Here is a 17,682-nt window from a genome sequence, read left to right on the forward strand (position 1 = left end):
TTTAATCAGTTTTTCTTCTCTGCACAGTCCCTTCAGTCTGAATATGTTCAGTACTAAAGCTTTGCTGCTTTGGTGAAACCTGCTGAGTTCTTACCGTGGAAATCCTTCATGAAGAAGAATTTAAGGAAAGAAGCTGCTCATTCCGTTGAGGAGTTTTCAATAAAAGTTGTATTAAAACCATAACACCAAGGAACAACTTCTCAACAGACAGAAATTTCTTATTCATGACTACTGCAGATGCACTGAAGTTGTTTTATGGAAATTATTCCTCCATGTTATATACAGATATAAATTTTTAATGTTGAAACTACTTGAATATATTTCTAATTAATTTCATTATGACTTTATTAACTTGTGTACAGTCTTAAAATGTATTGAGAGAATATTTTATTAAGCAATATATATAAGAATTATGTAAAAATTAGAATGTTTTAATTTAGTTGTTCACTTTGCTACCAAAATGTGTATTTTAAAGAATTTTTACATGTTTATCAAAGATATTATTTTTTTAATGAACAAGAGGTTTTTCTTGTTTTCTGGGTCCATTATTGCTTAAAGGCTAATGTAATTACCTCTTTCGCTGATTGGTCTTCTGATAACTTGGTGGAAGTCTAACTAATGAGACTATAGTTATTACTCTATCAACTGAAAGCACTTGGATACATAGTCTGCTTTCCACATTCAGCTGCTGATGTTTCATGAGGAGATGCTATGAAAGAAAAATGAGTTACATTGCAACCTTCATCGTCATTGCAAAAAGAAAGTAACTTAGCTGATTATTCAGTTAATTAATACTTTTTCATTTTACTTTAAAGAATTGTTTTAACTTTTAAAAGTAGAATGTTAAATTATGCTATGCAATGTCAACTGCAAAAATGAAGACAGACAAAGCATACTGACAAAGTAAGAATGTTTGTATTTGGCTGTGCTGCACACTTGCATTTTGCAAGTTTCAGTAGCAAAGCACACCGAAGTGAATGTTTGGAAGTATACTGAATTGTCACTTAGTGACTGGATGTTCTATGAACCTTTGAATTTGAAAACTATTGTCAGATATATAGGTAGTTTAAACTGCTGTGTCACACAACAGTTTTGTTAGCAGTAAGGATATTCTTTAATACATTAGCTGCAATTAGGAATGAATCTTTGAATGAAATGATCTTACAGCGAAGTATTACAGATCATGTAGAAGTTTTTCAGAATTCCACAAATGCGATCACAGCAAAAATAATAATAATAAAAAAAAGCATCTGTGAAAACTAGAAGACAAACACAAAACAGATTTGTTAGCCATGAGTTTTTCCTACATCTACAGGAACATGAAAATAGAACTTGTTGATTTGTCAGTCTTTGTTTCTGAAGACGTGAATGATCTGCGTTTGCCCTGCAACTGAAGTTGCCACCAAATTGCTACATAGTTATACTGAAAGTGTTAATAAGCAATACTGAGAGCAGCTCTACAAATCACTGAATAAAACTTACATGCAATACTGTACTTTTCCACAATTGTGTATATGTAAAATATACACACACAAAGTAGCATATGTGTGTGCATATATATATATATATACAACATACTATATATGAATTATAGATTAATGGTAAGGTAATTCTACCTCTTATGAAAAAAGTCATGTGCTTTGTTATAAATTTCCTTTAAAAAAAAAATTGTTTCATTTTGGAATGTAGATATATGTACATGAATACAGCTAATTGATAATAAAATGCATATATCAGCCAGCTTCCTTGTTTCTTGTCTTAATTAACCTTCATTGGAAAAGAAATGAGTATGAGGGGTATCTTCTACAACTAATCTTTCTAGTTAATATTCCTGTATTTGTTTAGAAGCATCAAGGATTTGTGACATTTCTAATTACCATATTTTAAAATGTATCTTAATTGAGGAAACATTGTTTTCCTGGACAAGGATCCTTGTTACAAGTGTAGTGTAACTTGTCTTTTTTTTTTTTCCCGTGTGCAATACTTCGATTTAGCCTCACTAATAGTAGGGTCTTTATACACGAGAATGCAAACAACCACATTTTCATTTAGCTTTTTCTTCTTGCATTGGTGAAAAAATTGTCACAAATAGTTTTATCTTAGCTTAATTCTGTTGATGATTTTCAGCAAATTTGTTGTGTTGCATGATAAATTATCTATGGTGCTTAATATTCCTGTCAGGTAAGCCTGCAATAGATGATGTGGATAGTGTGTGACTGTTGCACAGCAACTCTAAAAGAATAGCAAAGCCTGGAGTAGAACACATGCTTTAGAAGCTTCTAGTGAATGTCTATTCCAATAACACAATAAACGGTTCTTGTCACTGCAATGAGGCAATTAAAGGATGTTGATTTGGATGCGTATAGGATATACAAAAGAGTAGTCAATTTAAACATGTCTAGTACACTGAAAGCAATCCTTCCCCATTTTTTTCTTTAATTCTATTGATTTATTATATGATAGCCAATGGACATCTTGTGTTCTTAAAAAATGTGTAATGAATATAGCCAGTACTCTAGCAATCAACAAGACCAAGATTAGCTGGGGACAGCCACTGGTATTAGGAGTCTTTACAATCTTTCAGCTTTTAAGAAATACCTTGAATTTTATTTTATATGGTCTGTTCACTCCTCTTTGGACTTCACCGATTCCATTGTTTCATATATAAATGTATCTTCTTGTTCTGGGAGAAAAAGTACACGAGATCTTTAAAAGGAGATTTGATAAACATGTAAGGATGGATTACATAAGCCTAGAGGTCTTTACTGAGCCTGCAATTCTGTGGATAGCGCCTTATGGAACTGTTTCTTTATGCTTTGTGAAGCTTTCTGGTTAGTGAGATATTTCTTGTTACAGATTTAAAGAATATTTTTCAATTACAGTACTGCAGAAAGAGGAGGATTTCAGTTTCTATAATAACTGTTCTCTACTGACAGCTAAACAATGAAAGGCCTCAAAAGGTTTGACATTTGATTAGATCTACATAAAGCGCAGCAGGCAAAAAATATGGTAATCAGGGGCCTGATCAAGTACATTGCTCAGGTATGTCTTCAACCTTAAGCACATGAGCAATCTAGTTAATTAAAAAAGAACAGATACACGTTGTTTGTAACGTATCCATATTTGGATCAACAGTCCTATCAACTACAAACAGGAATCTTTCATTAAATAAAAGATACGCTACGTTGCAACAAAATAATCCACTGACCCACGCTATGATGACCTCCTAAAGTACTGCTTTGGTATTGTCATTTATCAGCATTCTGAGTCTAACAGTATCTAAAAATATCTTGGTCAGTATACAGATAATATATTATCAGCTGAAGTAATTACTTTTCAAGCCTTAGAAAAGCAGCTTCTCACTTAAACTCACTGCAAAATTAATTGCCATTCCTGTTCTGAAATGCTTTTAAGAAGAAATCTCAATTGTTTTACTCAAGTTTCTTATTAAACCTTGCTGAGGTTAAGGACAGTTAGTGTCTTGTTGCTGTTTGAGCAAAGCGCCGAAGCGTACCTGCGAGAATCCCAGCACTAATTCTCCTGAAAATAATATATACTATTATATAATAAACTGTAAACTATAATATATATAAATAAACTAATATCCTGAAAATGAGAGCCAAGCCCTGCTTTCCAACCAGCCTTTGGACTGTGAGAGCCTTTCATTCAGTTCTGCGGGAAGGTGCTTTTGGAATTGATTTGGGTGTATGCCACTGTTTCAAAGTCTATGCTGGTTCCACTTTACCTGTGCACCTAGACATACCAACACTCACCTCCAGGGGGTTAGTGATGCAGGATGTCCCACTAGATGAGACAGGCTGAAACCTCTATGAAGAAATGCAGGATGTCCCACTAGATGAGACAGGCTGAAACCTCTATGAAGAAATGCAGGATGTGGAGTTTGAGGACCAGCTTCCCAAAATAAAGTGCTGTCTTACCAGGAATCTGTGCATCTATAATGTTTGAAAGATTTAATTTGGAAGCTATATTCTTAAAAGAGCAGTTCTAAAAATGTTTACAGAAAGACAGTATGCTTTTGCTTAACAAAAATACGATCAGAACAAAACAGCTTCAGTGTCTAGTAGAGAAGTCGCTACAGTAAATGTGTTGTATTTCAGACAGAAGTGACTGACACTAGTTTGAAAGCTTGCTGAAAAATGAAAGTCGTGTAAATGGGTGAGAACAAGGAAACCAGTACAGCAACGAGAAGAGAGTCAGACTCTGTAGTTCCAGTATTTCTGGAGCGCGATTGGGTTTGGGTTTTTTCTTTTTTTTTTTTTCTTCTTGATTTAACAAGATGAAAATCTGCTGAATAATTCATGAACAGTGGAAGGGCTGAATCTTCCTGGAATGATATACAGAGTACGTACTGTGTCACAGGAGGAACTGCAAAGCTTTGTATCAGTTGCTACCGTTTCTGCTACTGATTGCAAGGTGCTGCCGCTTTTGGCATTTTCACAGCTACAGAATCCTCAGGCACGCTCTGGTCTGCTTACAGCCATCTGCACCCTATGGACCCACCTTCACTAGCTCCAGCCTCTGGGATTTCCTGCCACCTATCTGCCTTGGACACCGTTCTTCTCCGGGTCGTTACTGCTAACTGCATTTTCTGGACTCGCAGCTCATATGACTGAAATCTGCCTTGAGCTCCCCGCCCGCACATCATCTCTCGTGTTCAGCGGGGGGCTGCCGCAGCAGGATCTGACCTGGATGAGGATGGGATTTACGAGAAGTCAGAACTGAGCTGCACTCAGCGCGATGCCCAACGCCTCTTCCTGGAGCGCGAGCTCGCCCCTGCTGCTGCTCTGGGAGGACTCCTCAGGGACCCGCATCTTCCTCTCGCTGCTCTATGCGGTCCTGGCTATCTCAGGGACTCTGTCCAACGTGATGGTCATCTACTTGGTTTTCTCCTTCAAGAAGCTGCAGACCACCAGCAACGCCTTCATCGTGAACGGCTGCGCAGCCGACCTGAGCGTGTGCGCCCTGTGGATGCCCCAGGAGGCCGTGCTGGGGCTGCTGCCCCCGAACTCCTCCTCGCTCCGCTCGGCCGAGTACCGCCTGCTGCGCGAGGGGCTGCTGGGCCTCGGCCTCACCGTGTCCCTGGCCTCGCACCTGCTGGTGGCCTTCAACAGGTACGTGCTCATCACCAAGCTGCCCAGCGTCTACCAGGCCTTGTACCAGCGGAGGCGCACGGGCTGCATGATCGGGCTCTCATGGGCGCTGGCGCTGCTCCTGCTCCCGCTGCTGCCCGGGCTCTGGACGCCGGGCCCCGCCCCAACACCGCCCCCGCGGCAGACGGACGGCAGCTCCCGCTACCCCGCGCTGCTCCTCGCGCTGGCCGTGCTGGCCCAGACGGCGCTGCTGCTGCACTGCTATCTGGGCATCGTGCGCCGGGTGCGGGGCAGCGCCAAGCGGGTCAGCGTGCTCAACTTCCACCTGCTGCACCAGCTGCCCTTCCCCGCCGCGCCGCCGCCGCCGCGCCGCGCCCAGCGTCGCCTCAGCAGCGTTTCCGTCCTGCTGCTCTGCTGCGTCTTCCTGCTGGGCACGCAGCCCCTCGTCTGGGTCAGCCTCCTCGGCTTCTTCCTGCGGCCCGCTCCGCCCGCGCTGCAGGCCGCCAGCTGGCTGCTGCTCTGCTCGCTCTCGGCCCTCAACCCGCTGCTCTACACTTGGCGCAGCGAGGAGTTCCGGCGGGCCGCGCGCTCCGTCCTGCCTCGCGCCGAGGGCTCCTCCACCGCTCCGCGACGCGCCGCCGGTCACACCGCCGGAGCCGCCGCCCCGCCCTGCCCACAGCTGCCGCGGCGCCGGAGCACGGCGGGCAGCGCCGCACCGCGCTGAGCGGTCCCCGGGGCCCGGCCGAGGGCTCGTCGCCCCGCCGCCAGGGGGCGCCCGCGGGCACGCGCCGCGCTGGTCTGGAGCTCGCGGCTCGTGCCCTCAAGGCGTTTCCCGCCGCTCGGCGTCGCGCGTCGCGGTTCTCCTCAGGCTTCGCGCCTCGCCGCCGCGACCCGGAACCTCTCCCGGCAGCTCCTCGCCTTTGCGAGGCTCTCGTCGCTCGTTCCTGGTTCCGCGTACCTCTTCCCTATCCCTCTGCTGCTCTGAGGCCGGGCGGCCCGGGGCTCCGACTTCTTCGCCAAGGGAAGGGTTTGGGGATAAGGCGAGGCCGTGCCGAGGCCGCCTGCCCTCCCTGCCCCCGCCTCAGCGCGGCCCGCAGGACGCCGGCTGGGCTCCAGTCAGCAGCAGCGCGGGCAGAAATTGCGATGCCGGGTAACTATGGCACTGTGAGGTACTACGTTTCAGCTTTAACGGTTCCAACGTGAGGCAGACACCTGGGCTCTGAGACGTGGTGCGAGGTTTTGTTATTGATTATGAAATTCTGTCGGCGTTTGAAAGAGTGATTCGAGCGAGCGCTGAGCACGGGGCTGGCTTTGAGCACTGCTGGGTGTCCCATCACGCCCTCCGCACCCCGAGTCTCTTCAGAGCCATTTCCTGTACCCTACTTCATCTCTGTGCTCCGTGCAGGACTCTCCTTGTCCCATCTAAACTTTCAGGTGATGGTATCTGTGGAAAATGTTAAAAACAGACATCTTTTTTGTCTTCTCGTTTGGGTTTGGTTTTATTTTTAAATGCTCCTTACTTTGACAAAGGTCTCTGCCTGTGGTGATGCGCTCTGCAGAGCGTCTGGCAGTGCGGAGATGAATGCTGCCCCCTGAACTTACCATGTTTGCTACCAGCTTGTGTTTCTGTTACATGCGCTGCTGTTGCAGTGGGATTTCACAGCTTCTGCTAAATATGAACAGTGTGTCCTACGGGGCGGGGAGGGGCGTGGGGCTGCACTGAGTGCTGTCCTCCCCCTTCCTGCCTCTGATGTTGTTCTGTGCTGTTCGTACCTGGCACCCTTCGCCTTTTGCATGAAAGACTTGAAGAGGGCAGTTCTGTTCTGAATGCATAAGCACTGCTCTTTAAATCAGTCACAGTTCTGCCTGGAGAAGGTGAATGGATGTGGGAGCACAGCAGAGTTCTGTGCAGAAAGTTTGTTACGTTGGGTGGCAAGTATGAATATGAGTTTGACAGCTCTTTCGAGAATGTTTGAATACTAAGACTATAAAGAAGAAACAAATACAGCAGGTATAGCATAGCTTGGCCATGTTTTACAGTGCTCCACACTAAAATTATCTTGCCTGATATGGCTTAATTTTCAACAGAAGTTGCTTTTGAAGGAAGGAAAGAATTTCATTTTTTTTCCCCCAAACCTTAGACGTATTAGTATTCTATGGTATGTTGGTGTATTTAAAAATCTTCATACCAATGTTTTATTTTTCTAAAGTAAAAGATGTTGCCATTATCACAGAAAAGATTCTTGAGGTTGGGGTTTGGCAAAGACAGGATGTAAAGTCTTAAGGAAAACTTAGGAGACATTCCTTGTCTTCCTGAAAATGTATCCACATCTTGAAAGCAGCTTCAGCCACTTAGAAGCACCTGTAGAAAAGTAACAGAAATTTCCTGGACAGGCATCTTGTGCGACCTGGTATAGGGAACCTGCTTTGGCAGGGGGCTGGATGATGATCTCTGGAGGTCCCTTCCAACCCCTACGATTCTGTGATTCCTAGAATCTGAGGCTTAGAGAGTTTCTTCCCCCTACTTGGAGGCAGCATGCCACCTGCGTGACAGCTTCGGAAAGATCACAGGGGCTGGGAAGGAAATGTGGCCATGAAAGATGTACAAGATTTATCTTATCACCAGAGTGCATCTGTCTTGCAGAGTATATATCCTTGCTGTAATCTCACATCCTAATCACAGGGATTGCGCTTTTGCTGGCTTTGTGCAGCAAATGGATAAGGAGAATTTGCCAACCACACCTATACCAATTCTGGAAAATATTCAGTATCTCTGCCAAAATAAAGCTAAGCCAAGGGCCGCCTGGGGCTAAGACCTGATTCTGCTACAAGGAGTTCTTCAGCTGGAGCCCATGACAGGAGGAGAATCACCACTTCCCAGCACAGCTGAAGGAACTGAAGGCAGTTGGCAAAGCTCAGTACTGGGACTATCAGCAAAGGACAAACATTAAAATAATGAATTAGCAAACACCCTCTGTGTTTTTGACTATTTAATCTGGGATAAAAGCAATAACCTGTTTTGGAATTCAGTGGCCAAACATTATAACAAACTTCTGGGTTTCTTCCCGTGTCAAACAGCATGCAAGTTTAATTTGAGATGCCTGTGTTTTATATAGACAGTGTTTTAAATGCAAGATGTATTAAAAAATGCCATTGTGTACAAAACTTCGTTCAGCTATCCTTTTGCTATGCATTACTTCCAGAGAACAGCTGGAAATCCCTTTGGAAGTTTGACTGTGAATCTTTGACTGTTTTATTACACTCAGGTGACCTAAATAGTATTACGCAGAAAGAGTTTTAATTTAAAGTAATCAAAAAAAAGTAATTATCTCAAATGAAGATCTCAGTTTCTCTGAGAAGTTACTGCTCATAAAAGTCTTGTATGCCTTCTTCTACAGCCATAATCCTTGTATTTCAGCATTTTAAATACGGTAACAGTGGAAGCTCGACTTAACTCATTTTCTCTTGGTCTGTGTTACTGCTCGTTCACTGAAACAATTGATCTGACTTAGTTTTTGGTATTCTGCTTTCCTTTTTTCAGGGGTGCTAGCAATCCTTTGCTAGTAACTTTTCTTCGGTATGAATTTCTGTCATATTCACACAGCTAATGTACAGGTGCCAGGCGTACATTGCCAACTGTCCTTTAAATTTGCAGGTACAAGGCACATCTGTACTTCTAAAAATTTTCCTTCAAAGTTGTTCAACCAACAGACCTTTCAAAAGATGTAAAGGAGGATGGTGGGAAATTCTATTGGCAAGTCAAGTGAAGTTCTGCTTTGCTCTGACATTGTGCCAAGCAAAGTGAATGAGGCCTAAAGCTCCCCATCCTACAATGACTGCTCAGCTTCATAAATATCAGGCATTGGCTGTAATTTTGTCCAAATGTTGAATTTATGGTATTGTAGTACAGATCTGTTGCACTCTTTGTGTGCAGTTGGTGCCTATTCCTTTGCTATTTTCTCAGGGCTTCTGGAAACAAGAGCAGCTAACAGTAACACCTGGATAGGTTGTGTCCAGTTGTATTGGTCTGGTTTGAAGCAGTCATTTAGTTTTGTGGCCTTTGTAAATTTGCCTGTAATGTAGTCACGTGTTTTGTGATCTGCCTGTGCACAAACACAGCCTCTCTCTAGAACCAGCTCTATGGGGGTAAAATTGTGATGCCTCAGAACAATAACCTAAGGCAGAAATACAGCTATTTGTGAAAAAGCTTTCAGTGGCTGTTTGTGAAGTTATTACATTTGTGATAGATGTAAAAAGCCATTGAGCTCTGTTCAGCAATACGGGCTTCCACCAGAGCTGGGCACTTGCTGCCATCAACAAAAGAGAAGTAAAAATGCACAAGCAGCAAAGTGAGGCTGGATCTAGTAGGCGGGAGGAGATAAAGATGGCAGCGCAGGGCCAGTGACAGTGTGAGCCTGAGAAACAGTACAGAAGTAAGTCTGAAAGCTGAAAGAGGGCAAGGTTTATGGTGAAATAGACCCTCTCAGGTTGTTTGGCTCCTTTGGGTGTGGAAACAGGATCCTACCTACACTTTCTTAATAGGTGAGATGCACAACTGTATTCCCAACTTTTTCTTTTTGCAAAGTATCTCACACACCAGCAAATTTTCATTGATCTCTGGAATCAAAAGAGACTAACAGTGTGCATTACACCAGTGTTCTTATGGACCAGCCTTCTTACGCCTAGCGGCGTTGCCGGACATGTAGGCACAAATAAGGTGTTAGCAATCCCCCGGATCCGTTCTGCCACAAGCACACTGTGAACCTTTTTTCCTGACTACCAGATTGATGCTATTTTTAAAAAAAAAAACCCACATACAGATTATTTTCAAATGAAGACATTTAAGTGTAGCATTTCATTAAAGAAAAAGTGACAACATATACTTTAGCTTTCTATTTCATCTTAAATCGCATAACTAGATTATTGCAGTATTCTTTAAACTCACAAGTCCCTTTTCCAAATGGCAGCGAAAATAGCTTTTCTCGTGACTTCTAAGAAAGCTACCGTTTTTGCTCTTTTATGTCAATCCTTCCCATGCACTGTCATCATTTTACCAAGGTAATAGTCCCTTTTCTTTCTTTCTTTTCTGCTTTCTTCAGGGTTTTTTTTCTGTAGGTTCCTTCACTAAGAGAAAAGTTCTCAGTCCTGCTGGGCAGGGAATGACTCCTTGAGCAGTGTAAGCTTAGGGAGACAAATGTAAGATAAACCTGAGAAACTGAGGGACAAGTCCCTCAGACTTGAGTTTCTACTTAAGTCTGAGTAGCCATTGCAGATTTTTTTTCATTCTGTTCCATAGTGGACAAACACTGTCTGTACTACAAGTATTCATGTTTGATTAAAGCTGTTAAAAAAAAAAAAGAGTTTACATAGGAAAAACAGAGATAGTTTGAAGGCTGGAGAAAAACCCTTTGTAGTTGGTGTTCATTATGGCTGACTTTTCTAAAGAGACCTCGTTACAGAATACATGCTTCTGTGCAAGTATTCAAACCTATTGCCACACAAGGTAATCTAATGGGCTCTTGAGGCTGGAAAATATGAAATTAAAGGTAAATGAGTCTGTTTTGTGAGTGTAGACCACCTTGTTTGATTACTGGCTATGAGATCAGCATGGGAAGGCTTCCAGTGCAGTCTTTGCTTGGCGCCTGCTCCAGCCAGGTGTTCAGGTTATTCCTGAAACTAAGGAACTGAAACAGAATACTGCTGAATCAAGCCTACTTCCAGCTGTTCTGGCTTAGTGCTTTGGGTTTCTGGGAAAAGGACTGAAACAGGGGATGGCAAAAATGCGTAGTATTCTTTAAATGTCTTTTTTCTTTGCTTCTGTTGATTGAAATTCTGCTTCAGAAGTTTTCCAGCTCCTTCAGAGGCAACAGCAGATTAAACCAATTTTTAATATGAATTAGAAAAGAGACACAAATGAAGAAAGAATTGTTATTCTCATTAACTAGCTCCTGTTGTTCAGAGACCAAGATAAAAGGGACAAAGACTAGATGCTATTATTCAGAAGCTCCACGTAAGGCTAAAGATGCCTTGTGTTTGGGAGCAGCCTGACCAAGGGATGCAGCTGCTGGAGGGGGGTGCTGTCAGAGCCGCTCTATGGGAGGCTGTCCCGTTTGCCATTTTGGGTGCCAGTTTTCTGAATTGACACCCTAGTACTGTTTGCTGGTGATGCTGTGGTTAGAAAAAGTATTGATAGTTGTGAATAATTACAGTGCAAAAATGGGCTTCTCAGTAAAGTCAGTGTGAAATGTGATGTTTGCAACAGGATGTGACCTCTGTGTTCCATTCTCTTTCTTCTTGAGAGCTCAGAGAGAGCTGAGAGAAGAAAGTGGAGATGTAGGCCTGCGGGGAGATGCAGGCAGGACGGTCCTTGGGGTACCTTACTTTTTATTTATAGTTTTGTGAAGCAGACATCTCAGATGGAAAATTCTTACTAGCTGTCTTCAGGCTGTCTGCAGGGTTCACTTGTCCTATGACATTCTCAGTGGAGAATTAAAAATGCAAGTATGCATCAGGCAGGAGCTGTAGCCTGACTTGTTCTGAAGCTGATGATATGATGGGGACGCAATGCCAGCCTGAAATACTAACGCTCAACAAAGTGAGCATTAGCATCGAAAGAAAACTATTTTTAAATAGAAGAGTTTTGAGAGGGAAATCTGGTGAAGCTGGCAGTCACCAGTTTTGAACAACGTTACACAGACTTCCTTCCTGTTTGCTCCACTGAGGCATCACAGTGAGATGGCCTCTTTTTTGTCTTTTGCCCTTCGTCTGCCTCACCTCAGGCACTGCCGTGCTGGAGCAGCCACCTTCTTCTCACCCTCGAGATTCTGACACTGACTTTTTGATCAGTTCATACGTGCTGTTTTCCTGATTTCTTATAAACTTAATATTTTTCATTCTGAAATCTAGTGAAGTGGCTGTAACAGTCTTGTAGCTGTGGAGACAGGTGTAGCAAGGTTTAGCAGAGGTAATATCCAGAAATATTGTTAAGATATTTCATATTTACCTTTGAGACTCCTTTGTCTTCTGTTGCATGTCATCCCTTGCATTTCATCTATACATGCTAGAATAGCTTTACCACAGGAGTCTTCTTTTCCGTAAACATTTCTCATTCAATTAATCCTTCTTTGTAAAGTAGTGGTAAAATCTTGCAGGATTTGAAATGTGCAGCCATGTTAGCTCCTCTAGTGAGCACAGTTACACCTCTTTCATTTGAACAAATATCTTCCTTTTCTCTAGGTCATTTTTCCAGTTTGTTGCATTATTAAGGCTGATGAAATGAGCAAGTTTGGTAGCATGCAACCTGGGGAAACAAAAAGCACAGCCTCACTACTGCTCTTGTTTGACATCAAGGCAAAGGCACTTTTCATAACTCTTATTGTGACAATCAGCTTTATGTATGGTATTAAAGCAAGATAGTAGGACTACCTATAATGTTAATGAAAAGATATAAACAGGAACACAAAAATTCATCGTGAGTACGATGAGTGAATGTAAGCTCTCTGGATTTTGCAGTAGACATCTTGCTGTGTACTGTAACTGTTGTGTACATACTTGCGGGATTAGGCAGTTCACACTCAATGTAAGAAATGATGGATCTGAGCTGAATTAAAGGCATGAATTCATTTTCTTCTATCTCATGCATCGTTAAATATTGCTATTGTACTGTTTAATGATTATCTATATTATACCTGTCACCCGATAGCAACCATGGTCGTTACGATAATGTCAAGATTATAATTACAGTCCCTTCTGTGATGCAGTCATACTATGCTTAAAATGTATCTTTGAGATGGTAGTATCTCTTGTTTGGCCTTGGCCCAAACACAAATGCATTTTGAGGTTTTTGAGGGAGACCTAATCTATTTCCAAGTTACTAACATTCAAGGTAAATTACATACTGATATGTCTATATTAAACTAACAAAAAATAGCCATTTAAACTACATTTTTGCTTATTTGAGATAAACAAAACTTGAAAAACTTCTTGTCCCTTGCTAAATAGCTCCTTGTCTGTGTTTTGGAATTTAAGAATATAAAAGACTGCAGCTGTTACTCTGAGATCAATGAAATCGCTTAAAAACTTGTTTGGCAGCGTGTGTCAGATAAACCCATCCCTTTTTGTGATCTGATCCATTGCAGAATGCCCCAAATATTCAGCCTGGTCATCTAAGGCATCTCCTGTGGCAGGGGCTGGCAACCCCTGGCACCCAGAACTGACTGGGAAAGCAGAGGCAGGGTCTGAGCCCCCGCACTGTGGGAATGTGGGCAGCAGGGGCAGGCAGGGGAAGCCTTGCTGGGGTGTAAGAGACCACAGCGTGAGCTGATCGCTGTAGGAAGAACTTGGGGAATAAATTGAATGTCACTGTCTGATATCTTCTTCAGATTTTCTTGCTGTCATCGATCTGTTATATTTTAGGTTTGTGAGACAACTGTTTATTTAATTCTAAAGAAAAACAGTCTTCTCTCATGTTTATACAAATATATAAAATAGTTCTCTTCCCAAGTATGAAATGGTTTCAAAGAAGCTGTGTGGAGGAATCTTCGTGAATGCCACTCTGAGTGCAAACGCAAAATAAAGCAGCAGTTCAAAATAAAAACCCACTGCATGTGAAACTAAGGATCTTGTAACCGTTTTCTAACATCGAACACGATAAATACTATGCTAAACTACTGAGTAAAATAGCTGATTATGTGTTAATTGTATCTGTAACTTGAAAATAATCGTGGTCACCACAATCAGGATAAAATGGCATGTAGTTTTTAGTATTTTAATAAGATATCTATAGAAATACTACAGTATTATTTCGCTTCCTGTTCTCCTCCCTTGCACAGTACTATATTGAGATCTGACTTTCCATTGATTTTAAAACAAAGAATGTTGATACGTTGTTCCAATGCACTTTTGGTAATATTTTTACATCAGTGTTTGATTTCAAGCAGGAATGTACGTAGCTGTTTCTATGCCAGCCATTCCTAGGGTGACATAGCTCCCTATTGTGCAAATACTTTTTTTGTACGCTGCTGCCAAGAGTTTCGATTATAGCCTTTGGTGGTGTGAGATTGTCTGTAGGTATTCAGGAAGGGTTTCTGTTGCTGGTGGATGCTGTCAGCAGTGAGGACTGCACGCTGTGTATTTGGGAATCAGACAGCTGTTTGCCTGTGGCCCAGTATGTTACCGTGGCCAGCCAGCACAAAAGAGAGAAGCTGCCTGTTTGTTCTCCCGCATGCAAGCCAGTTGCAAAATTCCACAGCTGCTGTAACCCTTTAAAATGTGCTAATTTATGCCTTTTTTACATGCTGTGTAGCACGTTTATTCTCATATCTTCAGAGGCACTTACACTATATGAAAGAGTACACAGGGCAGTGGAATTTCAATTAGTTTGCTCATTATATAGGGCTTAAGGCCTAGGTTGTTACTATTTGTGTAATAAGTTTGGTTGATTTCATGGGAATTTTTAACTGGCCATTCTCTGAAGTGAGGACTGGAAGACTTGGCTGTGTCACTGCTCACCATTGTCGAATGTCAGAGCAGTTCATGTAGTGATGCTAGTTTTGATGAGTGGAACTGTGCTTATGAGCAGGAAATATCCATCCCAGCAGCAAAGAACTCATCGGTGAATTGGGAGGAAAGATCAAGAACTCTAGGATGGCTCTCGTGTATTCCCAGCTCATCAGAAGCTGCTAAGGGTACGAGCCAGACCCAGAGGAACTTTATTTGCTGTTCTGCTTTCTTATGAGCTTGTGCCTTTGCTAAAGGTTCTGGATTTATTGCTGTGTGCTTGATAGAGTTACAGAATTGTTGTTAGATCCTGCACATCTTGCAAAGACAAAACCAAAGACAAAAGAAAGCATTGAGTGGGTGTCAGGTCCAGGTGAATACAGAGAAATCCATTACCCTAAAAAGGGTTCCTATTTCACACAGCTTGTAACAAGGAGTTACGGTAGATTATTTCATGCCTGCTTTGCAATTCTTGTTAAAAAGCCTTTGTTACTAATGGAAGAAGTACAGATTCCACCCTTCCTCCCCACTTGAGCAGAAAGAGTTTATTTTGTTTTTTCCTTTCTTGGCACGCCAGGGGATCTTTCAGATCTTTTCAAATATTGCTCCTTTGAGAACACAGATTCTTCTTTAAGAGACAGCTGCCTTCAGCCATGTGAAATGATTTAGTAATGTTGCCCCTGATGTCCTGCGAAGTTTGTGTTAGTATTGGTATGGGGCCAGAGCTTCAGCAGAGGCGTGGGTAGTTTGCCTAAGCATTGGTATGGATTTTGGTTTTCAACTTTGGAGGAAAGGAGTAAGATGTGTTCCAAAGCAAAACATACTTTGTCTCCCATTTAAGAATGAATTACCAGAGGAGTTTCTTGAGGAGCGCAGTGAGTAACTCTTCCCCCTTCTTCAGCCGTATGCCTACATAAATAACCAAGGCTATCTTGAAAGTTATATTAATGGCTCCCTGGGACTGGTCAAATGATTGCGCTCAGCACAGATACTGAGGTCAGGAAAAGAGAAGCTAGATGGCGCTGCGGTCCTGAGATCCGTGTGCTGCTGTCGGGGGAGCAAGATGAACCCGTGCAGATTTTCTGGTCTAAAAGCCAGGTATTGTCAAATACAGGGTCAGAATTCCTAAAATGGAAGAACGTGATTTCCACTGAAGCAGTTATTTAGCTTTTGGTTTTTAACGTAGACAACAAGTTGAATTGCTTAGGAAACTTAAGATTAAGCATGTGGACAGGAAAGAGAAGACTATGGGTGTAGAATGGCTTTAAGATTACCTACACAGGTAAAACTGTGAGAAATATGTTGAGCACCATTCTGATGGCATTCCTTATGCTTATTTATTTTAAGCAAATACTTCTGCTCAAAGATGCAAGTAGGTATGAAAGAAGGTAAACTGTGTGCTGCATTGTGCAGTTAAGGAAAGACATCTGATGTGGTCTGGGAAATTGAAGGGGAAAAAATTAAATCCAGATCCACTTATAAAACTTTCCTTTGAATTTTTAAGAATGGAGATACAGAGACCTCCATTGCTAATTATAAATGTTGTACAAGTAAATATCTGGAGTAGTTACTGTGGGACAATCATTAATTTATCTTTAGATACATATATTTTCACTTTATTTGTTCATTCTTTTCACTATTTATAGAACAATTTCAAAATTAAGTTGCAGTCATTTTTAGTTAGGAAATGCACATTGTTCCTCCATTTGTACTTTTATTAGTCAGACAAGAATATATTAATAAATTTTTCATTAAAATTCTAAGGCCAAGCAGAGCTTTGACCTCTTTACCGCTACTTTACCTCTGATTAGTATTTAGGGGTACAGTTGGGCAGTAAGAATGCCAAAGTTATTACAAAAATCAAAACACTTAAACAAAAATATCCCTAAGCTCTGGAAATCTGAGGAGGTCTTATTTAATATTGAGCTTAGAGGGAGTCTCAGCAGTTGAAAATAAATAACATCCAGGCAGCCAGATAATTTTGAGTTTGTAGTGAAGCCAGTCTCCAGGCTTTGTCAACACTATTATTTTGATCAGCAGTGAGGGGGCCAGCACTGAGACACTGGTGTGTTTGAACTGAGTTCTTCTGCTATAGGAAAAGGTTGTGGGTTTTGTTGTTCTTGTTGTTTTGTTTTTGTTAGGGTTTTTTTTTGTTTGCTTGCTTGCTTGTTTTTTTTTTTTTTTTTTTTTTTTTTTAAGGAATTTAGTAGTTAATGTGCAAACATGCACCCGTAACAAAACATGCAATAAATGGCTGATGTAGTATTTTATCATGGCAGAAGGTAGCCATGGGATATTGTACTGTCCCTTCAGTGATAGTAAAGGTGTGGAAAGCTGCATAACAGATTTGGAAGTGCCAGAAATGCTTTGAAGTTAGTCAGTGGTAGAAAGGCCCTTGAGGAACTTCAAGGGAGCCTATAAAAAGGACAAGGAAGATGAAGTGAAAGGCTTAACAGAATGACAGAATTTTAACCCGTACACAATTGTAAGCTTTTCTACAAATAATACCAAGGACTACCAGCTTGAAGAGCAATGGTGCTGAGGAATAAGACTGAAGACACAAAATGGAGCTGGAAGGAACAGAAGAACAAATCACCTTTTGAGTGAAACTGAGGTGGTAGATGTAACCGAGATGATTGCGGGGAGGCCACAGGAAGGAATTTCATAAGAGATGCTTCAAGGGAGGCTTAACAGGAGAGAATCATCTGTAAACAGAAGGTGTAGTATAGGAAATGGGTTAGTTTGTAGAAAGCCTGCAGAGAAGCAGATCCATATTAATTGGCTGTGAGTTTGGAAGTTTGAAGAACCAGGCTATGAGAGCAAATGTGTTCTTGAATAGCTTTCCCTTGGGCTAGCAGAGACCAAAATCCATTGCTTCAAGTGTGGCACTTTGCTTTAAAATAAATAAATGGATAAAGTGAAATGAATTCCAGAAGAACCATTTCTGAGATCTTCCTCCCGTTCCAAAATCCAGTGAATTTACCAGTGCCTACTCTATTGTGTATCTGATGATTCAGTTTGTTTTAGCCCCTGTGCTTACTATTAGTGTACTAGGAGGTCATACTGAAGTTTT

The 17,682-nt window shown here is 41.9% G+C and overlaps 2 protein-coding genes across 2 annotated transcripts in view; both read left to right on the forward strand.

The window, feature by feature from the left end:
- Window positions 1–1,722, forward strand: part of CDC14A (cell division cycle 14A) — a 55,713-nt gene extending 53,991 nt beyond the window's left edge. Inside the window, exon 15 of the mRNA XM_042873844.1 lies at window positions 28–1,722. Coding sequence (XP_042729778.1) covers window positions 28–76 — 49 coding nt within the window. The 3' untranslated portion in view covers window positions 77–1,722. The remainder of the gene's footprint in view (window positions 1–27) is intronic.
- A 3,036-nt stretch (window positions 1,723–4,758) lies between these two features.
- GPR88 (G protein-coupled receptor 88) lies at window positions 4,759–5,835 on the forward strand. Its single transcript, XM_042874057.1, has one exon. It carries the CDS (start codon window positions 4,759–4,761, stop codon window positions 5,833–5,835), a length of 1,077 nt encoding a protein of 358 aa, XP_042729991.1.
- The last annotated feature ends 11,847 nt before the right edge of the window (window positions 5,836–17,682 follow it).

This window comes from Lagopus leucura, unplaced genomic scaffold (genome assembly GCF_019238085.1).
Source record: "Lagopus leucura isolate 7727_CA_CO unplaced genomic scaffold, USGS_WTPT01 Super-Scaffold_100009, whole genome shotgun sequence".
Lineage (NCBI taxonomy): Eukaryota > Metazoa > Chordata > Aves > Galliformes > Phasianidae > Lagopus > Lagopus leucura.

Coding starts and splice junctions, on each gene's coding strand:
- GPR88 (XM_042874057.1), top strand. CDS start 4,759: ATGCCCAACGCCTCTTCCTGGAGCGCGAGCTCGCCCCTGCTGCTGCTC.